This window comes from Pezoporus wallicus, unplaced genomic scaffold (genome assembly GCF_028554395.1).
Source record: "Pezoporus wallicus isolate ANWC-B61680 ecotype Strahan unplaced genomic scaffold, APGP_CSIRO_Pwel_v1 contig_4131, whole genome shotgun sequence".
Lineage (NCBI taxonomy): Eukaryota > Metazoa > Chordata > Aves > Psittaciformes > Psittacidae > Pezoporus > Pezoporus wallicus.
Genome location: NW_026641950.1, coordinates 4,998,553 through 5,017,532, shown reverse-complemented (window position 1 = coordinate 5,017,532; position 18,980 = coordinate 4,998,553). Strand labels below are relative to the sequence as shown.

At 36.0% G+C, this 18,980-nt stretch overlaps 1 protein-coding gene across 1 annotated transcript in view; it reads left to right on the top strand.

Moving 5' to 3' along the window:
• The window catches only part of TRPA1 (transient receptor potential cation channel subfamily A member 1), a 35,648-nt gene extending 18,341 nt beyond the window's left edge, over positions 1-17,307 (top strand). The window contains exons 13-27 of the mRNA XM_057426221.1: positions 112-226; positions 1,460-1,626; positions 2,450-2,543; positions 3,161-3,220; positions 4,605-4,703; positions 5,541-5,611; positions 6,083-6,230; positions 9,752-9,841; positions 10,052-10,221; positions 12,352-12,481; positions 12,609-12,791; positions 13,763-13,831; positions 14,610-14,720; positions 15,248-15,345; positions 16,244-17,307. Of these exons, the coding sequence (XP_057282204.1) occupies positions 112-226; positions 1,460-1,626; positions 2,450-2,543; positions 3,161-3,220; positions 4,605-4,703; positions 5,541-5,611; positions 6,083-6,230; positions 9,752-9,841; positions 10,052-10,221; positions 12,352-12,481; positions 12,609-12,791; positions 13,763-13,831; positions 14,610-14,720; positions 15,248-15,345; positions 16,244-16,475 (1,837 nt within the window). The 3' untranslated portion in view covers positions 16,476-17,307. The remainder of the gene's footprint in view (positions 1-111; positions 227-1,459; positions 1,627-2,449; positions 2,544-3,160; positions 3,221-4,604; positions 4,704-5,540; positions 5,612-6,082; positions 6,231-9,751; positions 9,842-10,051; positions 10,222-12,351; positions 12,482-12,608; positions 12,792-13,762; positions 13,832-14,609; positions 14,721-15,247; positions 15,346-16,243) is intronic.
• The last annotated feature ends 1,673 nt before the right edge of the window (positions 17,308-18,980 follow it).

The window sequence follows — 18,980 nt, the reverse complement described above, 5'->3', positions numbered from 1 at the left end:
TGTATATATATATGTATATATGAGTATATATATGTGTATGTATTTAGGCTTCATTTAGGAAGCATTTACGTTTACTTTTATAATTTCTAATTTTATACTGCAACATATAAGTGATTATAAAGGCTGGACAGCCCTGCACCATGCTGCCTTCGGAGGATACACTCGCACAATGCAGATCATTTTGGATACTAATGTGAAGTGTACTGACAGAGTGGATGAGGAAGGGGTATGTTTTCACATGGCATTATTTGTTTCTTGTCTGCTATTACTTCTAGAGCAAATGTCAATGCTATGCCATTTCCACTGTGCATTGCATGTGTAATATTTCATTTCCTCTGGCATATTTAAAGTCTATCTGTTTCACCACTGTTAAAGCTTATTTCTTAGTTTAATATATAATTGCTGAAATTGTTATTCCGTTGTTAGAAATGGGAGTCAAAAGACAAAGCAGATAGCCTAACGGAAAACATAAAATACTGAGAATGTTAGACACATCCCTCTTGCCTGCTTTACAATACAAGAGTATTTTAACAATCTAGTACAAATGTTAGTAACATAAATTTGAAGAGCTTATACAGATTTAGAAAAAAAGTCCAGTATCAGCTATAGCTTGTTTGAGCAGATTGCTTGAAATCCATGTGTTCTGCACAGCAATGTCCAACAGATACAGCTCTTGGAAGTCTGGACAAATGCAGTGTCTTTGGGTTGACAGAATCCATTTCCTGGATTGGAGACCTCTTCTATGGACCTGCCTGACAGTTCCGTATCAGAAAACATAGGGGGATCATTTTAGGAACTGTTCAGTTTCCAACATAGAAAGTGCTGCTAATTTCTCTGAGAATTGGTGTTGGAAGCATTTATTAGATTAGGAACAGATCTTGCTGGGAAGTTAATGAGAAGCCAATGCTTAGTTCTTAATTTCCTTCAGAAGAATCTGGGAATGCTTTCAAAAGTCGTCTTCACTGGGACTTGGTTCCTAAAACACTCATGACCTTACTTTTATAAAAATACCAAAGGAAAACAAAACGTTGCCCTTATAAAACTGTGCTTGCAGATTTGATTGTATGAGCATGTCTGGATATAGTTGGATGCTTCTCTTCCTGATTTTCAAACTTTGGTGTTCTCTATCTGTAAATGACATCGTTTTTTACCTATCTATGACTTGCAGTTTATTAGTTATAGAACTAAAATATATTAATGAATTGGCTTTTCTTACGCACAGCTGAGTTTCTTCCTCAGATTTAGCACTGCTGTATATGTAGATGTAGCATCAAGAACTTGTCTATAATCTGTCAGAATTTCTGTAACAATATTCTACTTTTTAATGTTGCTAGTAAAGGTATTCAGAACTTGCAACTGAGAACAGTATGTGGCTTTTCAGTGTGGGAAAGGACTGAAATACATATTTTATTTTTTTTAATGATTCTCATTGATGCATTGCTGTACTTTTCCTGTGCAGAACACAGCTTTGCATCTGGCTGCAAGAGAAGGACACGCAAAAGCAGTAAGGTTACTTCTTGACTATGGTGCAAAAATTCTGTTCAACAAAGCACTAGCTTCTTTTTTCCATGAAGCAATACACAATAGGAGAAAAGATGTAGTGTCTGCTGTAATTTTGCACAAAAGGTAAGATACGCAGAAAATGCTTTTCAAATTTCTGTTGTTTTATTTTGTTTTTAACGGAGATAAATTTCTGAAGACCTGTAGTTTAATAAGTACATATTTTAAAACTCCAGAGACTATATCGTGTTCTAGTGAGAGCAAATAAAAAATGGCATAATTGTAATGGACGTCAGTTATGTGGCATGTTGTTTTTCATATTAGACTGAGTATTCATAATCTGTTAAAAAAAAACCAAGCAAACCAAACAAATATGTAGAAGTTATAAATAAATAAATAATCTTTCCTGTGTCTTCCCTCTTATGTATGTCAATTTGGCCTTTCACAAAATGCTTCAATGCATAAAATTTTAATCAAAATGTGAGTACATGTGATACCAAAATTATTGGTTTAAATGTTGCAAATACTTCTAAAAATAGCCCCACTTCAGGAATAAAAGTGTTGCACCATTGCCTAATGTTTGCATCTCTTGGTAACAGTTGCAGGAACACTGCCAGTATTTTACTTTATTTGTTATTACTCACCTAATTTTATAATCCAAGATTCCAGCTTTAGTTCAAGTTTCATATTTTTTAGAAGGTCCTAGCATAGTTGAAACATCTCTGTTTAACTAATAACAGAATTAAACATTAATCATTCTTAGAGAAGCATCCAGAATGTTACACAATTGCTCCCCAAACGGCTGATTTTCCAATTAATGGTACGCAAACTTGCTACATATTGTGATTTGCAAGATAATATCATAAATAAAAGTCAAATACTCTAAAAGTAGATGAGCTGAAATAGAAGCAACTAATTCATTTTCCGTTATCTTAACTCATTTTTGCAGATGGGAAGAAGCTGTTGTGACATTCTCTCACTATTCTAGTGCCAATAAGTGTCCTTTGCTAGAAATGGTTGAGTATCTTCCTGATTCATTTAAAGTGAGTTTTCTGCACATATTAAAGAAATTACTACACAAAACTCCCTTAGTTACATTGCATCACTTGCCATTGTTTTTTTAATGCTGTCCTCACTCATGTATTATTGTAAAATAGAAACACTATAAATTCACAAGTTGATTTAACTGTATTTTAGTGACAATTTCAGTTTGTTCAGTTTAATTTCTTTCATATTAGGGAAGTTCTCAGTTTCCTGAGGTCAGTGGAGTTATAAGAATGTGAAAATAATATAGAACTAATGAAAGTCAGAAGATAACTGGGTTCAAAATGATTTGAGATATTTTTACTTTCTGAGCTAATTGTTAAATGATGCTACAGAAATGCTTTTTAGTAAAATAGCAAGTGACTTGGTATGCATATATTAATAAACACATTTGACACTTGTAAAGTAGCATGTAGTCTTGTAAACTTCATAGTTTCATTATGTAACTCCTACATGGATGTTTATGTCTTCAAAACATACAGCATAAAATCTGACTGAATCATCACTTCTGTGTATTTGATTGCTGTATTTGAAGGTCATTTTCTTCAGGTAGAAACATATTCTTTCTTATGAATATCTGTATCACCTTAATTCACTTTTCTATTCATCTGTGAAGCTGGTTTTGGACAACTGCATAATTGAGTCTTCAGAGGAAAAGACAAGTCGAGACTTCTATGTAAGTGGATGAAAAATATTTATGAAGACAGTACATTTTATGGTCTTAGGTTGGAATATGCCACAGTGTGCCTGGCTGCATGTTAGCAGTGGTATATTATCTGGATAATAATAAAGTTAGAAAATCATCAGCTTGGCTTTTAGGTACCAATACTGGACTAGATTAAAAGTCCTCTTAAATATTTTCTATTGTTGCAGCTATAGTTCTGTGCTTGGTAAATTGAAATCAGTCAATATTTTAACTTGATTTATGAATAATTCAGTAGTTATTCACCAATAACTGTATTTGAATCTGTGCTTGAATTTGAAACTCCTCAGTATTAGGGTAACTTTTAAAAATAACTTCATCGGGTATTAGCAATCTTCAGCTATGAGTCTCTTTTTGATTCTCAGCAAGCCACTGATCTAATTCTCTTTGCTGACTCTGTGACACTGAAATTAACACATTTTTTACTTGAAAGTTTAGGAAGAACTCAGTATGTGTAGTTTAGTAGTTGTGAGTTTAGGAAGCACTCAGTATGTGTAGTTTAGTAGTTGTGTCAAGTTCATATGAAGAGGCACACTTGTAGGTTAATCAGATCTTAACAGAAAATGCATGTGACTGATCTAAATTTGTATTTTGGTCTGTAAATGGCTTTGAAGTTCAATTTCTGTAATCTTCATGCTTATGCATTTTAACAAGTACAGCATTAAGCTTGAGCAATCTCTAGTCTTTATCTTTGCTGTGTTAATCCTTGCAATCAAGCTGAGTATCAGAGGTTATGGATATTTCAAAATAAAAGTGATTGATAGAAGACATAAGATCTATTTATGCATATCCAAAGCATGTCTATCATAAGTAGTACAGTTGTCATCAATAATTTTCATGTTTCTTTTTTTCGTAAATTCTTGACTAAAATCTTTAGTAGATTGCTTTCACTCTATAGCTATGTTACCTTTGAAACCATGTTGTCAATCTTATCAATGATTATGTTGAATTGTGTCTACATTAGTAACAGGAAACATGCAAATTTTCTACTACTCTACATATTCTTTATATTGTGTAATCAAAGTCATATAACTTTTAAATACAAGCTTTTCTTCAAAGTCAACAGTAAAACAAATTGCAGTTATGAGAATGACCTTTTTAAACTAATAATTTAAGGAGAACTGTTTATTTTACAATTCAAAATGGGTGTTTAATCTTCCAGGCACAGATGTGTACCTTTATGGCACGTGCTCACTGGCAAACTAGCTAGCAATCATCAGTATGCATCAGTATTCTAATTACTTTGACTCAATATGACTTTTTTGTTTCTAAAGGATAACCTTTCTAAAATTAAACACATTAGCTCAGTCTTAGATGATCAGTTTCATTTAAATGCTATTGTGTGTTTATTTTTCAGATTGAATATAACTTCCGATATCTTCAGTGTCCCTTGACACTTAACAAGAAACTAAAGGATGATGAAGACATTTTCTATGAACCACTTACCACTCTAAACGTAAGTTCTGTATTTTACTTGACATAATTCCATGCTTTTGTGCTCTAGATAAAATCAAGAGGTTTGAATTTTTCATAATAATATTTCTTCTCTAAAGTTTATAACTCTGTATATTTAAAGTATATTGGAATGAAATATGGGCAAAAGTTCTTACAGTCTAAGTTAAAAATAACATTTCCTTTAGGTTTACACAAAAATTCTTAGTTTATTTAAACAACTGTGAATGTTTCAAGGGAACATGCTGTACATGCAGGTAATAATACATCAAAGAAAACCATACTCCAGTCATTGTAGTGAACATCTACTGGAATGTAAGGCATTGAAAATCTGACAAAACTTGTTTTTTCACATGCTAATTACAAAATACTTTCTGTGCTTAAAACAAACATAGCCAGTCTGTCCTCTCATTCTTTGTCAGAAAATGTTTACCGAACAGAATTTCTGGCTTAATTTGATGACTTTTTGGGCTTCCCGTTAGCAATTAGACTTGGTATACTGTCTAATAATAAATAGATATTTTCTCATTAAATGTAACTAGAAAAGCTTGGTAATCTCAGAGTTATAGTTGGCAATAGTCTGTACAACTTTTTGCAGCTCCAAATAGACTAACAGAGCAGCAGGAAAGAAGCTGGATGCCTCAGCAGACAGAGAAGGCAAAATAGTAAAAGCTTGGGGACAGTGTGCATAAACAAATGAACTTTGCAATATCTTACAGACATTTTAATTTTCATTAGGCTAATATTCAAGGAAAGAAGGTGACCTACCCAGTTTTGTAATGACTTTTACTTAGCTAGCTAGATGAGATAAGCTTGATCCTTCTGCTTTCTTGTTTTGTAGGCCATGGTACGTCACAATCGCATGGAGCTGCTCAGTCATCCCGTGTGTAAAGAATATTTGCTTATGAAATGGTAGGTGTATTTTAATGTACATAAATATCATGTTGCATGTCAGGATGGAGGTTATTGTGCCTGGAAGTTATTTACTGAGATGTACATATCTATAGCATTAACTGAAATGAGTATCTTTTCTACATAAACTCTCATGAGCATAATTAGAATATGCTGACGACTATAATATAAAATGTAGCTTAACATTTAGTAATGATTCTTTCATATTTACAGCAAAGATAACCACTATTGGTGTTTCCAATTTATTACAAAAATATATAGGAGGATCGGTGACTTAAAAAGAAAGGAACAGTATTTCAGGAAGGCAAATACACTTCTGTCCACGTAAAGCTTAATAAACACATTCATCACAAAAGGACATTTTGAAAAATGTTTATTTCTTCATCTTGAAAACATTGTTGGCTGTTACATTTGAATGCATGCTCTTCTAAACTTATAAAGTGTTGTAACTTTAATGTTCTCACTTTCAAGGATGGCCTATGGGTTTCGAGCACATCTAATGAATTTAGGCATATATTCTCTCGGTCTCATCCCACTGACTCTTCTGGTCACTCACATACAGCCAGGAAGACCTTTGAATGGAACAGATATCTATGAAGCAAGGCCATTAGAATATGAGGTACCGAGTTTTCTTGCTAGCTACAATATGGTTAGAATTTTTGTTGCAAAAAGGTATGATTATTTAAATAATTTCTAGAATTACGATTTAGCAACTCTAAGGAATAGAACTGAAGTATATCTTTATAAGTGGCAACTTCTGTAGATAATTTTCAGTTCTTATTTCTTATTTTTAGTCTTTTCTGAAAATTTTTCATCTGGTACATGGTTACTTCAAAGTCTTCCCTAATGTGAATCTTTCTGTAACGTGGAAGAAAAAGGATTAACATGTACTTAATTTTGAAAAGACAGAATCCAGTGGATTCTTTAGTTTCCTATGTCCATTTAATTTTCAACCCAAATAACTGGATATTGCACATTTAAAATTTGACCTAGAAAGAGCAGTCATTAATAAAGTGCTTTTGAGTATTCAAATATATCTTTCTTTGCCCATATTATGTATTACTTTCCCTTGCAGGCCCAGTATTTTTCTTCACTAAGCTTATAAAGTATGAGGCTAAGACAGAACAATTTCTACCAGTCTGTATATAGGTACCTCATGTACAACAGTAGTGACCAATGTGACAGCAGAAATGAGTCATACATGGATGGAAAATTCTCTGAAGGGTTTTTAAGTATAATGGTTATTTTCTATAATCCCTGTTCATAAATGTAAAAGAATAAAAATTTAAAAAAAATGTGTTGTGCCAGAATGTCAATGATATATACCCATTTTGGAATTACAGTATCTCAAAGTGAAAAACTTTCTTAGGTAGCAAAGTCACACTGTGGTAAGTGTGGCTCTACTCTAGTAATTTATGAATATTGATCTTGTTCATGATATGCATAGGATGGAAATCATAGAATCATAGAATAGTTAGGGTTGGAAAGGACCTTAAGATCATCTAGTTCCAACCCCCCTCCGTGGGCAGGGACACCTTGCGCTAAATCATATCACCCAAGGCCTCGTCCAACCTGGTCTTGAACACTGCCAGGGATGGAGCATTCACAGCCTCCCTGGGCAACCCATACCAGTGCCTCACCACCCTAACAGGAAAGACTTTCCTTCTTATATCCAATCTAAACTTCCCCTAAATCATGCTTTAGTTGGGGTCTTAAGGAAAGCAAGCAAGGATGAACCCTGTCTCAGGATAAAACTGCCCTCCATGTATACTTTAGGGCTGCTAAGAGACAAAGCTCAAACTTTTTTTCAGAAGCTAGAACTGGAATAATTGGACAGCATAATGAACCAAAGAAGGTAAACTTGTCAGTTCCACCGCTACAGGAGAATGGGGTTTTAGAAAAGAAATGTATTGGTGTGACTAGTGGATGCCCTTTTTTCATAAGGGTTTCCTTACTTCAGTTAAAGTAAGCAGTATTCTCTTTTTTAAGAAAACTGTATTGCCCCAAAGCTGAACATTTTACTAGACTTCCAGAGAAGGAACTGCAAGTTCTGCTGTTTATTGAACCTGTGAGTACAGCTCATACATAACATTACACTCATGTGTTCATGTGAAGCACAGGAGAGTCAGAGCTCTGTCTCCATGGCATGAAGTATGTATTCTGAGACACCTGTGTCATTAGACCTGAAATGGTAACATGCTGGTCTTAATGGAGACAAGGTCTTGTTGTGTGGTGAACTCTTCAAATGATTAATTTCAAAATCATGATTTTTATTACTAAATGGAGTTCTTTTGGGGAGATAGAAGGCATAGAACTGAAATAAGAACTCAAAAAGGATGTGCTAGTAGAAATATGAAAATAAACTCAAGGGATATAGAAGATTCACGAGGATACCCTGATATATGAAAAATCACACACCCATCCCAGTAAATCTGGGATTCTCAAAGATTTGTAAGCCAGAATGAGTAGAATTGGAAGAATTCGTCTCCACTAACTCATCTTCCTGGTGGGTGATGGGAGAATGACAGCAGTTGTCTACAGAATAGAGAGGGATAACTCAGACAGACTCTGGTCCTCAAATCATCCAAGACTGAATGGAAGAAGAACAGTTAGAGTCATGGAATCATAGAATAGTTAGGGTTGGAAAGGGCCTTAAGATCATCTAGTTCCAACCCCCCTGCCATGGGCAGGGACACCTCACAAGAAACCATGTCACCCAAGGCTCTGTCCAACCTGGTCTTGAACACCACCAGGGATGGAGCATTCACAACTTCTGTGGGCAACCCATTCCAGTGCCTCACCACCCTAACGAACTTCTTCCTTATATCCAATCTAAACTTCCCCTGTTTAAGTTTGAACCCATTACGCCTTGTCCTACCACTACAGTCCCTAGTGAAGAGTCCCTCTCCAGCATCCTTGTAGGCCCCCTTCAGATACTGGAAGGCTGCTATGAGGTATCCATGCAGCCTTCTCTTCTCCAGGCTGAACAGCCATCCCACCAGTTCTTTATCCACCAACTGGTCCATCCATCAAATTGATGTCGCTCCAATTTAGAGACAAGGATGTTCTGTGGGACAGCGCCGAACACTTTGCACAAGTCCAGGTAGATGACATCAACTGCTCTACCCCTGTTCGTCAGTTCTGTAGCCCCATCACAGAAGGCCACCAAATTGGTCAGGCAGGATTTCCCCTCAGTGAAGCCATGCTGGCTGTCACCAAGCACCTTGCTGTTTTTCATGTGCCTTAGCATGCCTTCCAGGAGAATCTGCTCCAAGATTTTGCCAGGCACAGAGGTGAGACTGACTGGTCTGTAATTCCCCGGGTCATCCATTTTCCCCATCTTGAAAATGGGGGTTATATTTCCTTTTTTCCACTCTTCGGGAACTTCACCCGACTGCCACAATTTTTTAAATATGATGGACAGTGGCTTAGCAACTTCATTTTCCAGCTCCTTCAGGACCCACAGATGGATTTCATCAGGTCCCATGGACTTGTGTACATTCAGATTCTCAAGATGGTCTCGAACCAGATCCTATCCTACAGTGGGCCTAGGGTCTTCATTCTCACAGTCCCTGCATCTGCCTTCCAAGACTTGGGTGGTGTGGTCAGAGCCTTTGCCAGTGAAGACCGAAGCAAAGAAGTCATTAAGAACCTCAGCCTTCTCCAAACCCAGGATAGCCAGTTCTCCTGATAGCTTCCAGAGGGCGTCTATGTTGACCCTAGTCTGTCTAGTTGGAAGTGGGTGTCCTGTCTTCCAATGAGTAATGATGCCAGCTGGTAGAGAAGTGGTGAACTGAACAGCATCCATCAAGGTGCTGGCTGAGCGTCTAGAGCAACATTGGTGTATATGAAATGTCATGCACTGGAGGAGGCAATGTCCTAATGACCTAGCAATTGGAATGGAGTGTGCAGAAACTGTTTATCATGGAAATCCTCAAACTTTCATACTTGGTTTGAATTATTTAAATACAATATACATGACATGGATTTCACAACAAATGTTAGTAAAACAGACTTTAGATAGTAATAAGTTTATATGAAGTAACCTAACAAATGTAATGTTTATGTAGTAGGTAGAGCTGAAAAAAAGCATTAATTTAATACTTTCTAATTTGGTTTGTTCTCTGATTTTTGTTTCAGAACTCATACTTCACAAGGGTGTGTATGTGTTTAGTTTTAATTATGAGTTTACTGGGAATCTGCAAAGAAATATTTCAGCTGATTCAGCAGGTAAATACTTAGAGAAATAGAATTAATCAGACAGTGTGTTTGCATAGCAGTTTGTGTAATACTGAAATTTTTTTTTTCCCTTTTAAAAAGGGAAATTCCAATTTATAAAAGATTAAAAAGGAGAAGAGGATTTGAATAGTGTAGTGAGTTCAGTTGTTTAAAGGTGCATGACTTTTAAGTATGTATCTGTCTATCTCTCTTAAATCCTAGAAACTGAAATATTTGTTGGATTACTCCAATCTACTGGACTGGACAATTTATACGACAAGCATAATTTTTGTGTCTTCTTTATTTATTAATACACCAGCTCATTTGCAGTGGGAATGTGGAGCAATTGCTGTATATTTGTCTTGGATGAACTTCTTGCTTTACCTTCAACGGTAAAAGTTTTTAACAATTTACAATAAAATACTTTAAATATTTTCAGATATTTTTCACACCCTAAACCATGAATGATTGAGTGTGATAGCCATATATTTTGTGAGTTTTTTTCAACCTATGCAAGTTTCCAGGTTAGGAATTTTTTAATTACCATAGGAAATTTTTTGATCTACAACACTGTAAGGTAGTTTTCAGTGCTTTACATATGGAGAATAATAGCATGTATTTTGGCAACTGAGGAAACAAGAAGAATTATTTTAATCTTAAGCAAAGCCACCACATATGTCTTTTTAAAAATATGTTTCATTATTCTGTAATGACTTTTGCTTTAAAAAAAAAAAAGGATGTGAGTTACAAGAGGCCAAAGGAAGTCTGTTTTTATAATACCTGGGAGAAGATAAATTCCTTTATCATTTCACAGATTAAATGGCACACCCTAATTTTCTACACCATATTGTTCATTAAAAGAATTACAAAGGAGGAAATTATTTCTTTAGTTGACACAAGGTCTATTTCTTGCTAATGATCTTAACAACGTCACTGGTACAATAGTGCCCAAGAGTTATAGACAGCAGGAGAGCTGGGTGGAGAGAAAAATTGTATCTGGTGCTTAAGACTAATAAATTAAACATCTTTGTTTCTGAGCATAAATGCCTTGCACAAAGATGAGGTGCGACTGATCTGCAAAAATGTGCTGATTTGGAGCTCTTCAGATAATAAGGATGACAGTATGTGACAACAGTGCATATATGCTCTTCTGATTTTTAGTGTATATATGTACTAATCACCCCCATGAGGCCTGACAGACAAACACATCATTTGCTGATTAATTTCAGGATCATTTTACTGTAGTTGGAATGTTTGAGGACAAGTTTTGTGAAGAGAGTTAATGTCAGAGTGAGAATCTTTATGATACTGCCTCTGCTGGCAAACCTTGTCCTACACATGCCTGACCTTAGATGACTTATGAATGGGCGTGTCCTCCCTGCTGTGTACTGTATGCAAAATGGGGATTGAACCTAAATAGTAAAAAATACATTCATGATTGACCAACATCCCTTCTTCTGCTAGATGAAATGCTTCCCTGGCCTGCATATTCTTCATTTGTATAGCAGTAGTACACATCATTTTTCTAACTCATTCAGGCCATCTCTTCTCAAAGCAACCTGTAGCTCCCTTGACTTCAATGGCTTTTGCCTAATAAGTACCTGATAAATAGGTTTACTTTACTTCCAAATAGATCTTTTCAGCCTTGCACATAATATTTCAGGGGGAAAATCCTGTGGGGGGATTTTCTCAGTGGCTACTGTTGTAGCAAAAACCATTCATCTGGTCTCTGAATCTAGCAGAGGATACAAATTCCCAAGTTCAGGTTTGGGGGAAAAAGTAGCTTAATCTGCTTTATGACAATTCGTGTTCTGAGGTATAGTTTTTGTGTAAGCCAAGAGTGGGAGAGTTTGCCAGATGACAGACTGTTGTTGGAAACACCGATGTCTTAAAATTATACTGCTCCCCCTCTCTTCCTGAGAAGTGTGTTTCTTTTTGTTTGCTTGTTTTCCATACTTCATAGTGCCATAAACAGAAAAATCTTTTTATATCAGGCATGTGGCCGGTAGATAGGTCTTGATGCCAGTTGTCCTTTGTTCTGGTTGCTAATTTGCTTCAAAAAGCAGCAAAAAAAAAAGGGATAATTTTCTAATGTTTGTTAGCATTCCAAGTGCAACAGTTGTAGAATATTGTACGGTCTGTGGCTATAGAGAGAGTACATGTTGCCCACAAAACATAGTATCTTGAAGAACTTCTGCTCTGGTCCATTAAAATATAAGATTATGTGGTTTAGGCTTGCTGTAAATAAGACCACTTGCATTGTTTTGGATGTGAAAGTACAAGACATTTGTACCATCTGAAAATGTCTCAGAGAGGCAAAATGTCTCTTTTCACACATGAAAAATGACATTTCTTATGCCTTAAGTAACTGCAAAGGATTCTACCTTCAGTATTTAATAGTTTAGTGGTGGACTAAACTATCTGGAATGCCAGATTAATGGTTGGACCCAATGATATTAAAGGTCTTTTTCAACCTAAACAATTCTATGATTCTGTATTTTTTCTGTTTACTTATCATTTAGATTTGAAAACTATGGTATCTATGTTGTGATGTTCTGGGAAATTTTGAGGACGTTGATACGGATTGCTGTCGTTTTCTTTTTCCTGATATTGGCCTTTGGACTAAGTTTCTTTGTCCTTTTGGGTTCACAGGTTAGTTAAATGGCATAATTAATTTTTTATTATTATAAATATTAATTTTTACTAAAGAATCTCAAGAGGTTATTTACAGATTTCATAAGTCCATGTTTTTTCTTGATTTTGATACTTCTTTTTGCAGCAAACGTATAGCACACCTCTGCTTTCTGTAATGAAGACATTTGCAATGATGCTGGGAGACATTAATTACCATGATGCATTCCTTGATCCATTACTAAGCAGTGAATTGCCATATCCTTTCCTGAGTTACACAGTTCTCATTATATTTACCTTGCTTATTCCAATCCTTCTTATGAACTTGCTAGTAAGTAAACTATTTATTAATATATAGAAGTGGTTAAGCACAGGTTTATACAGTTTTAGCATATAGCTAAACATAGCATATACTGTAGTGCTGATACGTGACATTCATTTACTATGTAACAAATGGATATTTTCAGTAACATATTAAAAAGTTGCCTTTCCCTGGACTCCTTTTGCCTCCAGTTTACTGTTTTATTTTTCCACAGTTAACCATTGCAGGGTTATGTTGCTTATCTTCAGGTAGTAACCATGATGGAATTTGAATTGGAGCGGCAATGTGTTATTATGAGGTCTTGATAAAGAAAATTAGTGAACAATGATTTTTCTTCAATCATCTCTTGCTGAATTATAACCTAGAGCTTGCAATATATTTTTTTATTAAGAAGCCAAACTCCAGATCTTTACTGAACACAAAGCAATAGTCAACAGTAGTATTAAAGCTAACTAATAAGCTTGACCTGGACAAAAAGAAGCCTAAAACATGGTAATGGAGATGAAGGAGGAAAACATGTAATACATTTTCAGCCATGTTCCATTCAACATCAATTTTGTTGTTTTTTTTTTTTTAGGAAATCAAGTTTTTATATGAGCTGAGCAATAAAAATCAAACAATTCCTTTTTTTAAGTTAAGTTGTTTGTTGCTGCCACGATTCTATCCAATGAAGAAGTCAATAAATTTTTTACATAGCACCAGTATTGAAGAATAAAAAAAAAGAGATGTTACTCTAGACAAATCTTTGAAGTAGTTCTTTAGTGCCTTACTGGAAGATGGATAGTTGGCATTAAAAAGCTATCTACATTTCTTGATATGGATTTCCTAAATATGCACGTAAGGGGTGTGTTTCCAAATTCAAGTGAAACAAAATAAATTTAACTTTAGAGTCATTTTGGATTTAAATATGAATAAGAAATATAATTGAAATCACAGACTACAATAAAAATAAATAATTATATCTTTCTTGGCATTTTTAGATTGGTTTGGCTGTTGGGGACATAGCTGAAGTACAGAAATATGCTGCACTCAAAAGGATTGCAATGCAGGTAAGTAGTATACCACAGAAGCACTAGCTATGAGAAGCATATATTGTTAGAACACCACTTATTTAATTAATTGATTTATATTCCTTTGCCATCAGAGTGCTCAGGAAGGATGTTGTCTTGCAATTTTAGATAGGACTATGAAATCATTACTATTAATGCTCTGTATGTTTAACAGAATTATGGTTGTCTTCAATAGGCTTATACTATACAGCCTGTTCTTCTAGATGCATATGATCTGTATTTCTGTACCAATTTGGTAGCATCTCCTGAACAAGCACTCATGTAACATATTTGTTTCTACCCAGGGGAAGACTTTTCTCACAGACATTCCACTGGCATCTTAATCTATACTGACTGTCCTAATCGAGTAAAAGGATATAGCACAATTAAAGAGAGAAAGATTACTCTCCCATTATGATTTGGTCTTAAAACCTGTGGCTATAATAGGCCTTTTGTCTTGACTGTTTCTGCCTTATAATTCTATACTGTGACCCACAGTGTACTAAGGAGCTATTTGAGCCATTGCACAGAAGTTTTGAAACCAGTTTAGTTATAAGAGTGCACATCTATGTATAATAATTAATTCTGTTAAGATAATCAATACTGCTATGACTAGATGATTTTAGTATCTGAGCTGGACTGTTGCAATATAGCATAGATACTCTGAGACTTGACATCTAATAATAGTGATTTGAATATAATGACATGATGGTTATTTTCACGTGATAATATGTGTTTATCTTAAGAGAACATATTTTAAATGCAAAAATACGTTTAGGTTAATCTTCACACCAACTTAGAGAAGAAGCTACCATTTTGGTTCTTAAGTCGGGTGGACCAGGAATCAATTACTGTATATCCGAACAGACCAAGATACTGTGGATTTATGGTAAGATGGTGAATTTTAGAGTAAAGAATTCTTACTAAAATGTGATAAAATTGACTTAACTTTGTGCACAGATTGCTAAGAACATTGCCTTAATAAGTCTCAATCATTAACTGACATCAGTGGAATCATGATAAGGCCTTAACTATTGTCAGTGAAAACAATAAATCAGTTTTAGTGCGTCCTAACTTATTCAGATATAATTAGTGTTTGAATTCTCAGTGATCTGTGACTTTATTAAGCAAGACAAGCTACCAAAGTTATTCAGACAGAAAACAGAGTTACTTCCTTTTGGCATTTCTTCTTTTATTTGTTTACTTTTGATTTCAGCTGTTGTTGGTAGACAAATTTTCTGATTAGACAAATTTTGGAAAACAGATGTTTAATATACAAAAAATAATTTCATAGCTGAAACCTACTTTTTGACTTTAACATTGTGTGGAGACTGTTAACCATTCACTTATTTGGGATTTTTAATTTATTGTCAGACTATATTGTCTGATTTCAGATTGGTTCCATGTTTTCTTTAGAGTGTGTTCCAGTATTGCTTTGGGTGTGAGGACTCTACCACAGATGCACAGAGCACTGACACAACATTAGAACTGGAAGTTCTGAAGCAGAAATACAGGTATTTATTGTGTTATTTTACTGCTGTAAAAATAAACAAGATTACAAATATAGTGCTATTTTTTAAAGTGTTCAAAAGGTCCATACTGTACCTAAAAAAGTAAAATTCAGTGTATCTAGTGTCTTTAAGTAAGCTTTCACACTATGGTAACTTAGTATTTTGTATTCTGCAATGTATTTACCTTCAAAATACTTGTGCGGTAGAGAAATATTTTTATCCCATGGCAGAGAAAGATGACAGGCTTGTTTGTTCATTAAAGTAAACTGAATTAATGTGGAAAATGCATTTTCATTTCAGAATTAAAAGTTTGTGTATGGAGGTTTTCAAGGGTTATTTTAAACTCACAATTGATGTAGTTCCAATTGGTTTGCAAATACACATAATCTTTCCACTGGTCCGATGGTAAATCTGCCTCAGATTGTTTCCCCAAAAATGGGTTGGTGTCCTGGTTCATCTTTGAACAGATCATCTGTTTCGAAAAGCTGGGGAAGGAATTCTCTGTACTTATTTTCTTATTCATCTTACCAATATATCCCTTAAGAATCACTTCAGAAAAGCTGGGGAAATCTATTCTTTCTCCCTCTGTCTCATTCTCCCCTGTTCTTTTTCTCTCTCTTTTTATTCCGCCACACCCCCCACCCCCCCTTTTTTCTTTAAATCTATTAAATCTTTGTCTTGCTGCATAGATTCTGATTAAGTATTTTTTTGGATTAAGTACTCAACAAGAATTGAAGGAGAGTGAAAATGCACTCTACAGATGTAGGCAAACCATGGAATTTAGCAAGTCTTTTGCATCAGTAATTTTAATGATTTAAATTTTTTTCCAAATGACAAAGCCTGTTGTAGGCTGTATGCATATTTTTTTCTATTTTGTTTTTCCTTTTTTTTTTTTTTTTAGGCTCAAAGATATATCAACACTGTTGGAAAAGCAACATGACCTCATTAAACTAATTATCCAAAAAATGGAGATAGTGTCAGAGGCGGAGGATGAAGACAGCAATGATTTGTTTCAGCACAAGTTTAGGAAAAGGCAGTTAGAACACAAGAATAGTAAATGGGATACAGTGTTAAAAGCTGTTAAAACAAATGTGCCCAACCCAAGCACAGAAAAAAACAATAGCTTCTTCTAGACATGGCTGTGATATCATGTTGTATTATCATTCTGATTTACGTTAGGGTCACTTTTTTTCTCTTATTGTCTGTGCATAATGTTAATGTGGTACTTCATGTATGCAAATATAAAAAAAGGCCAGATCCAAAAAAAAAAGGATGCAGGTGCTCAAAACAGTATTTAAGGAGACTTAAGATGTCTACATCCAAAACTGTGATCTTAAAAGTGGCTGGCTAATCAGGAAAGTGCCTAACTCACAAGATGCCAACCTTGCTGTCCTGACAGTTCCCACGGCTTCTGCCTAGATCTGTTTCTGGATTTGGTCCTAATACTCTTAGGTCTGTACTTAATTACAGTATTTTCTGTTACAAATATTTTTAGAATTTCCAAATTTTTAGAAATTTAAACTCTAATCATTTACTATTCAGATGTTTTGGGAAAGCCAATGGGCTTTACGTAGCTTAAAGAAAAAGTAACAAGTAAGAAACTAACCTGACAGATTGCCTTGGAAGTTTTGCTGAGTAAGGACTGCAGGATCAGGCCTGAAAGGTAAGAAATAAAAAGACCATGGAACTGTAATGGAAGGGAAGGACAGTCTTCTGTAGATAACTATACACAGTTCTCAGAGGGATTATTTATGCTAGCATGCATACAGCAGCGATAAGATGACATGTTAAATATTAGTCATTTATAACTTGCTGCCCTTATACTGCTAATGTAATTTTGACATTCCTGATAACCTAAAATTGACCTTGCTACTTTAATCTGCACTTTGGTTTTATTATTTATTTACTGGATATTCAGTGCGTTATGTAATATACAGTAATATGTCAAATAAACATGAAATAAGCTGTGTTTAAGTACCTGAGTATAATTGTTTCAAAGCCAGTGCTAATAAACTAGTTAATGACTATATGTGGTTGCAACAATCTGTGGTCTGCTTTTGAATTCAGACATTCTTTAATTCTTCATTGTCCTGGGTTCAGCAGTAGCAGTCATATTTCTCCTTCGTGGTAGCTGGTGCAGTGCTGTGTTTTCACTTCCAGCCTGGGAACAGTGCTGGTAATACCGATGTTTTCAGTTGTTGCTAAGTGATGTTTACCCTGACCAAGGACTTTGTGAGGCTCATGCTCTGCCAGGGAGGAGGGGAAGCTGGGAGGAAGCAGAGACGGGGCGCCTGACCCAGGCTAGCCAAAGAGGTATTCCATACCACAGCACGTCATGCCCGGGGTGGGGGGCAACTGGGAGTTACCTGGAAGGACACGGGCTTCTGGGTCGGACTCGTTTCTTGGCCGGTGGTATTGTATTCTCTTCCCTTGTTATTTTCTCTTATCATTGTTGTCGTTGGTGGTAGCGGTGGTAATCTGTGTTGTACATTGGTTGCTGGACTGTTCTTGTCTCAACCCATGGGAGTTCCACCCTTTTGATCCTCCTCCCTGTTCCTCTGGGAGTGGGGAAGGGGAGAGCCCCGGGGCGGGGGGGGGGGCCTCGATTCCTGTCAGCCCGGCACCACTCACTGGGAGTGAGTGAACAAGCTGTTTGGCTAGGGTTTAAGCCACGACAGTTCTCTTTTGGCACCCAACGTGGGGCACAAGGGGTTGAGATAACAACAGATCTGACCGGATTGATAGTCACTCATCACAATGCTGATTTATTGGCTCTCAAGGTTGTTCCTCTTGATCTCACAGTTTCAGTATATCGTATCTTACTTCCATCCGGTATTTGCTGTATTAAGTGCTTTTCAAGTGTGGGGCTTGGGCTAAGGTTTTTGTCTCATTGTACTTTATGGCAATGACTTGTAATACAATAGAATCATTGATCATGAAACTGATCTGGCTTATGTTCCCAGTGTGGTCACCACCTTTATACTTTGGGAGGTATATAATAGAAGTGCTTAGCAATTACACATCTTTTTTTCTCCTTCTCAGGTGCTCAACCTGTGAAGGAGACATCCTTTTACCCTCCCAGTCCCACTCCCAGACCATTTACAGCATCATTTGAGAGTTTTGAAGTTTTTGAATGGCCTTTTAATGCTATTGAGACTTGTTTGCTGATCGTGATGGGGATCACCATGCTAGCACGCATACAGAGTGTGTTTTGCCCACGACTGATTTCAAGAGTTAAGCAGAGTCAGGTTTGGGTCTTGTCTGGGGTCAAACGACAATGTAGGAGGACCAAGAGATTTTCCCTGTCTCTGGACAGCCATGAGTGGCAGGGTGTGTGGGATAGTATGGGCAAGTATCTAGGTCAGTGGGCCCCTCCAGTGCTTTGGAATTTCACTACCGAACAACTGCAAAATCTAGAAGAATTAGTAAAACACTTAAATGAGGTGTGTGGTCATTCTGGCCATACCAGAGATGGACAAATCATGGCAACGTGCTGGGGCTTGGCCTATGCTTACAGGGCCTTGTTCAACACTATCCAGCACCTTCAAAAGGAAAAGAATGTCCCTGGATCTGAGGGCAAAGCAACAGTCAGCGCAGCTACTCCAGCCCAGCACCCACAATACGGCAGCCATCAAGCC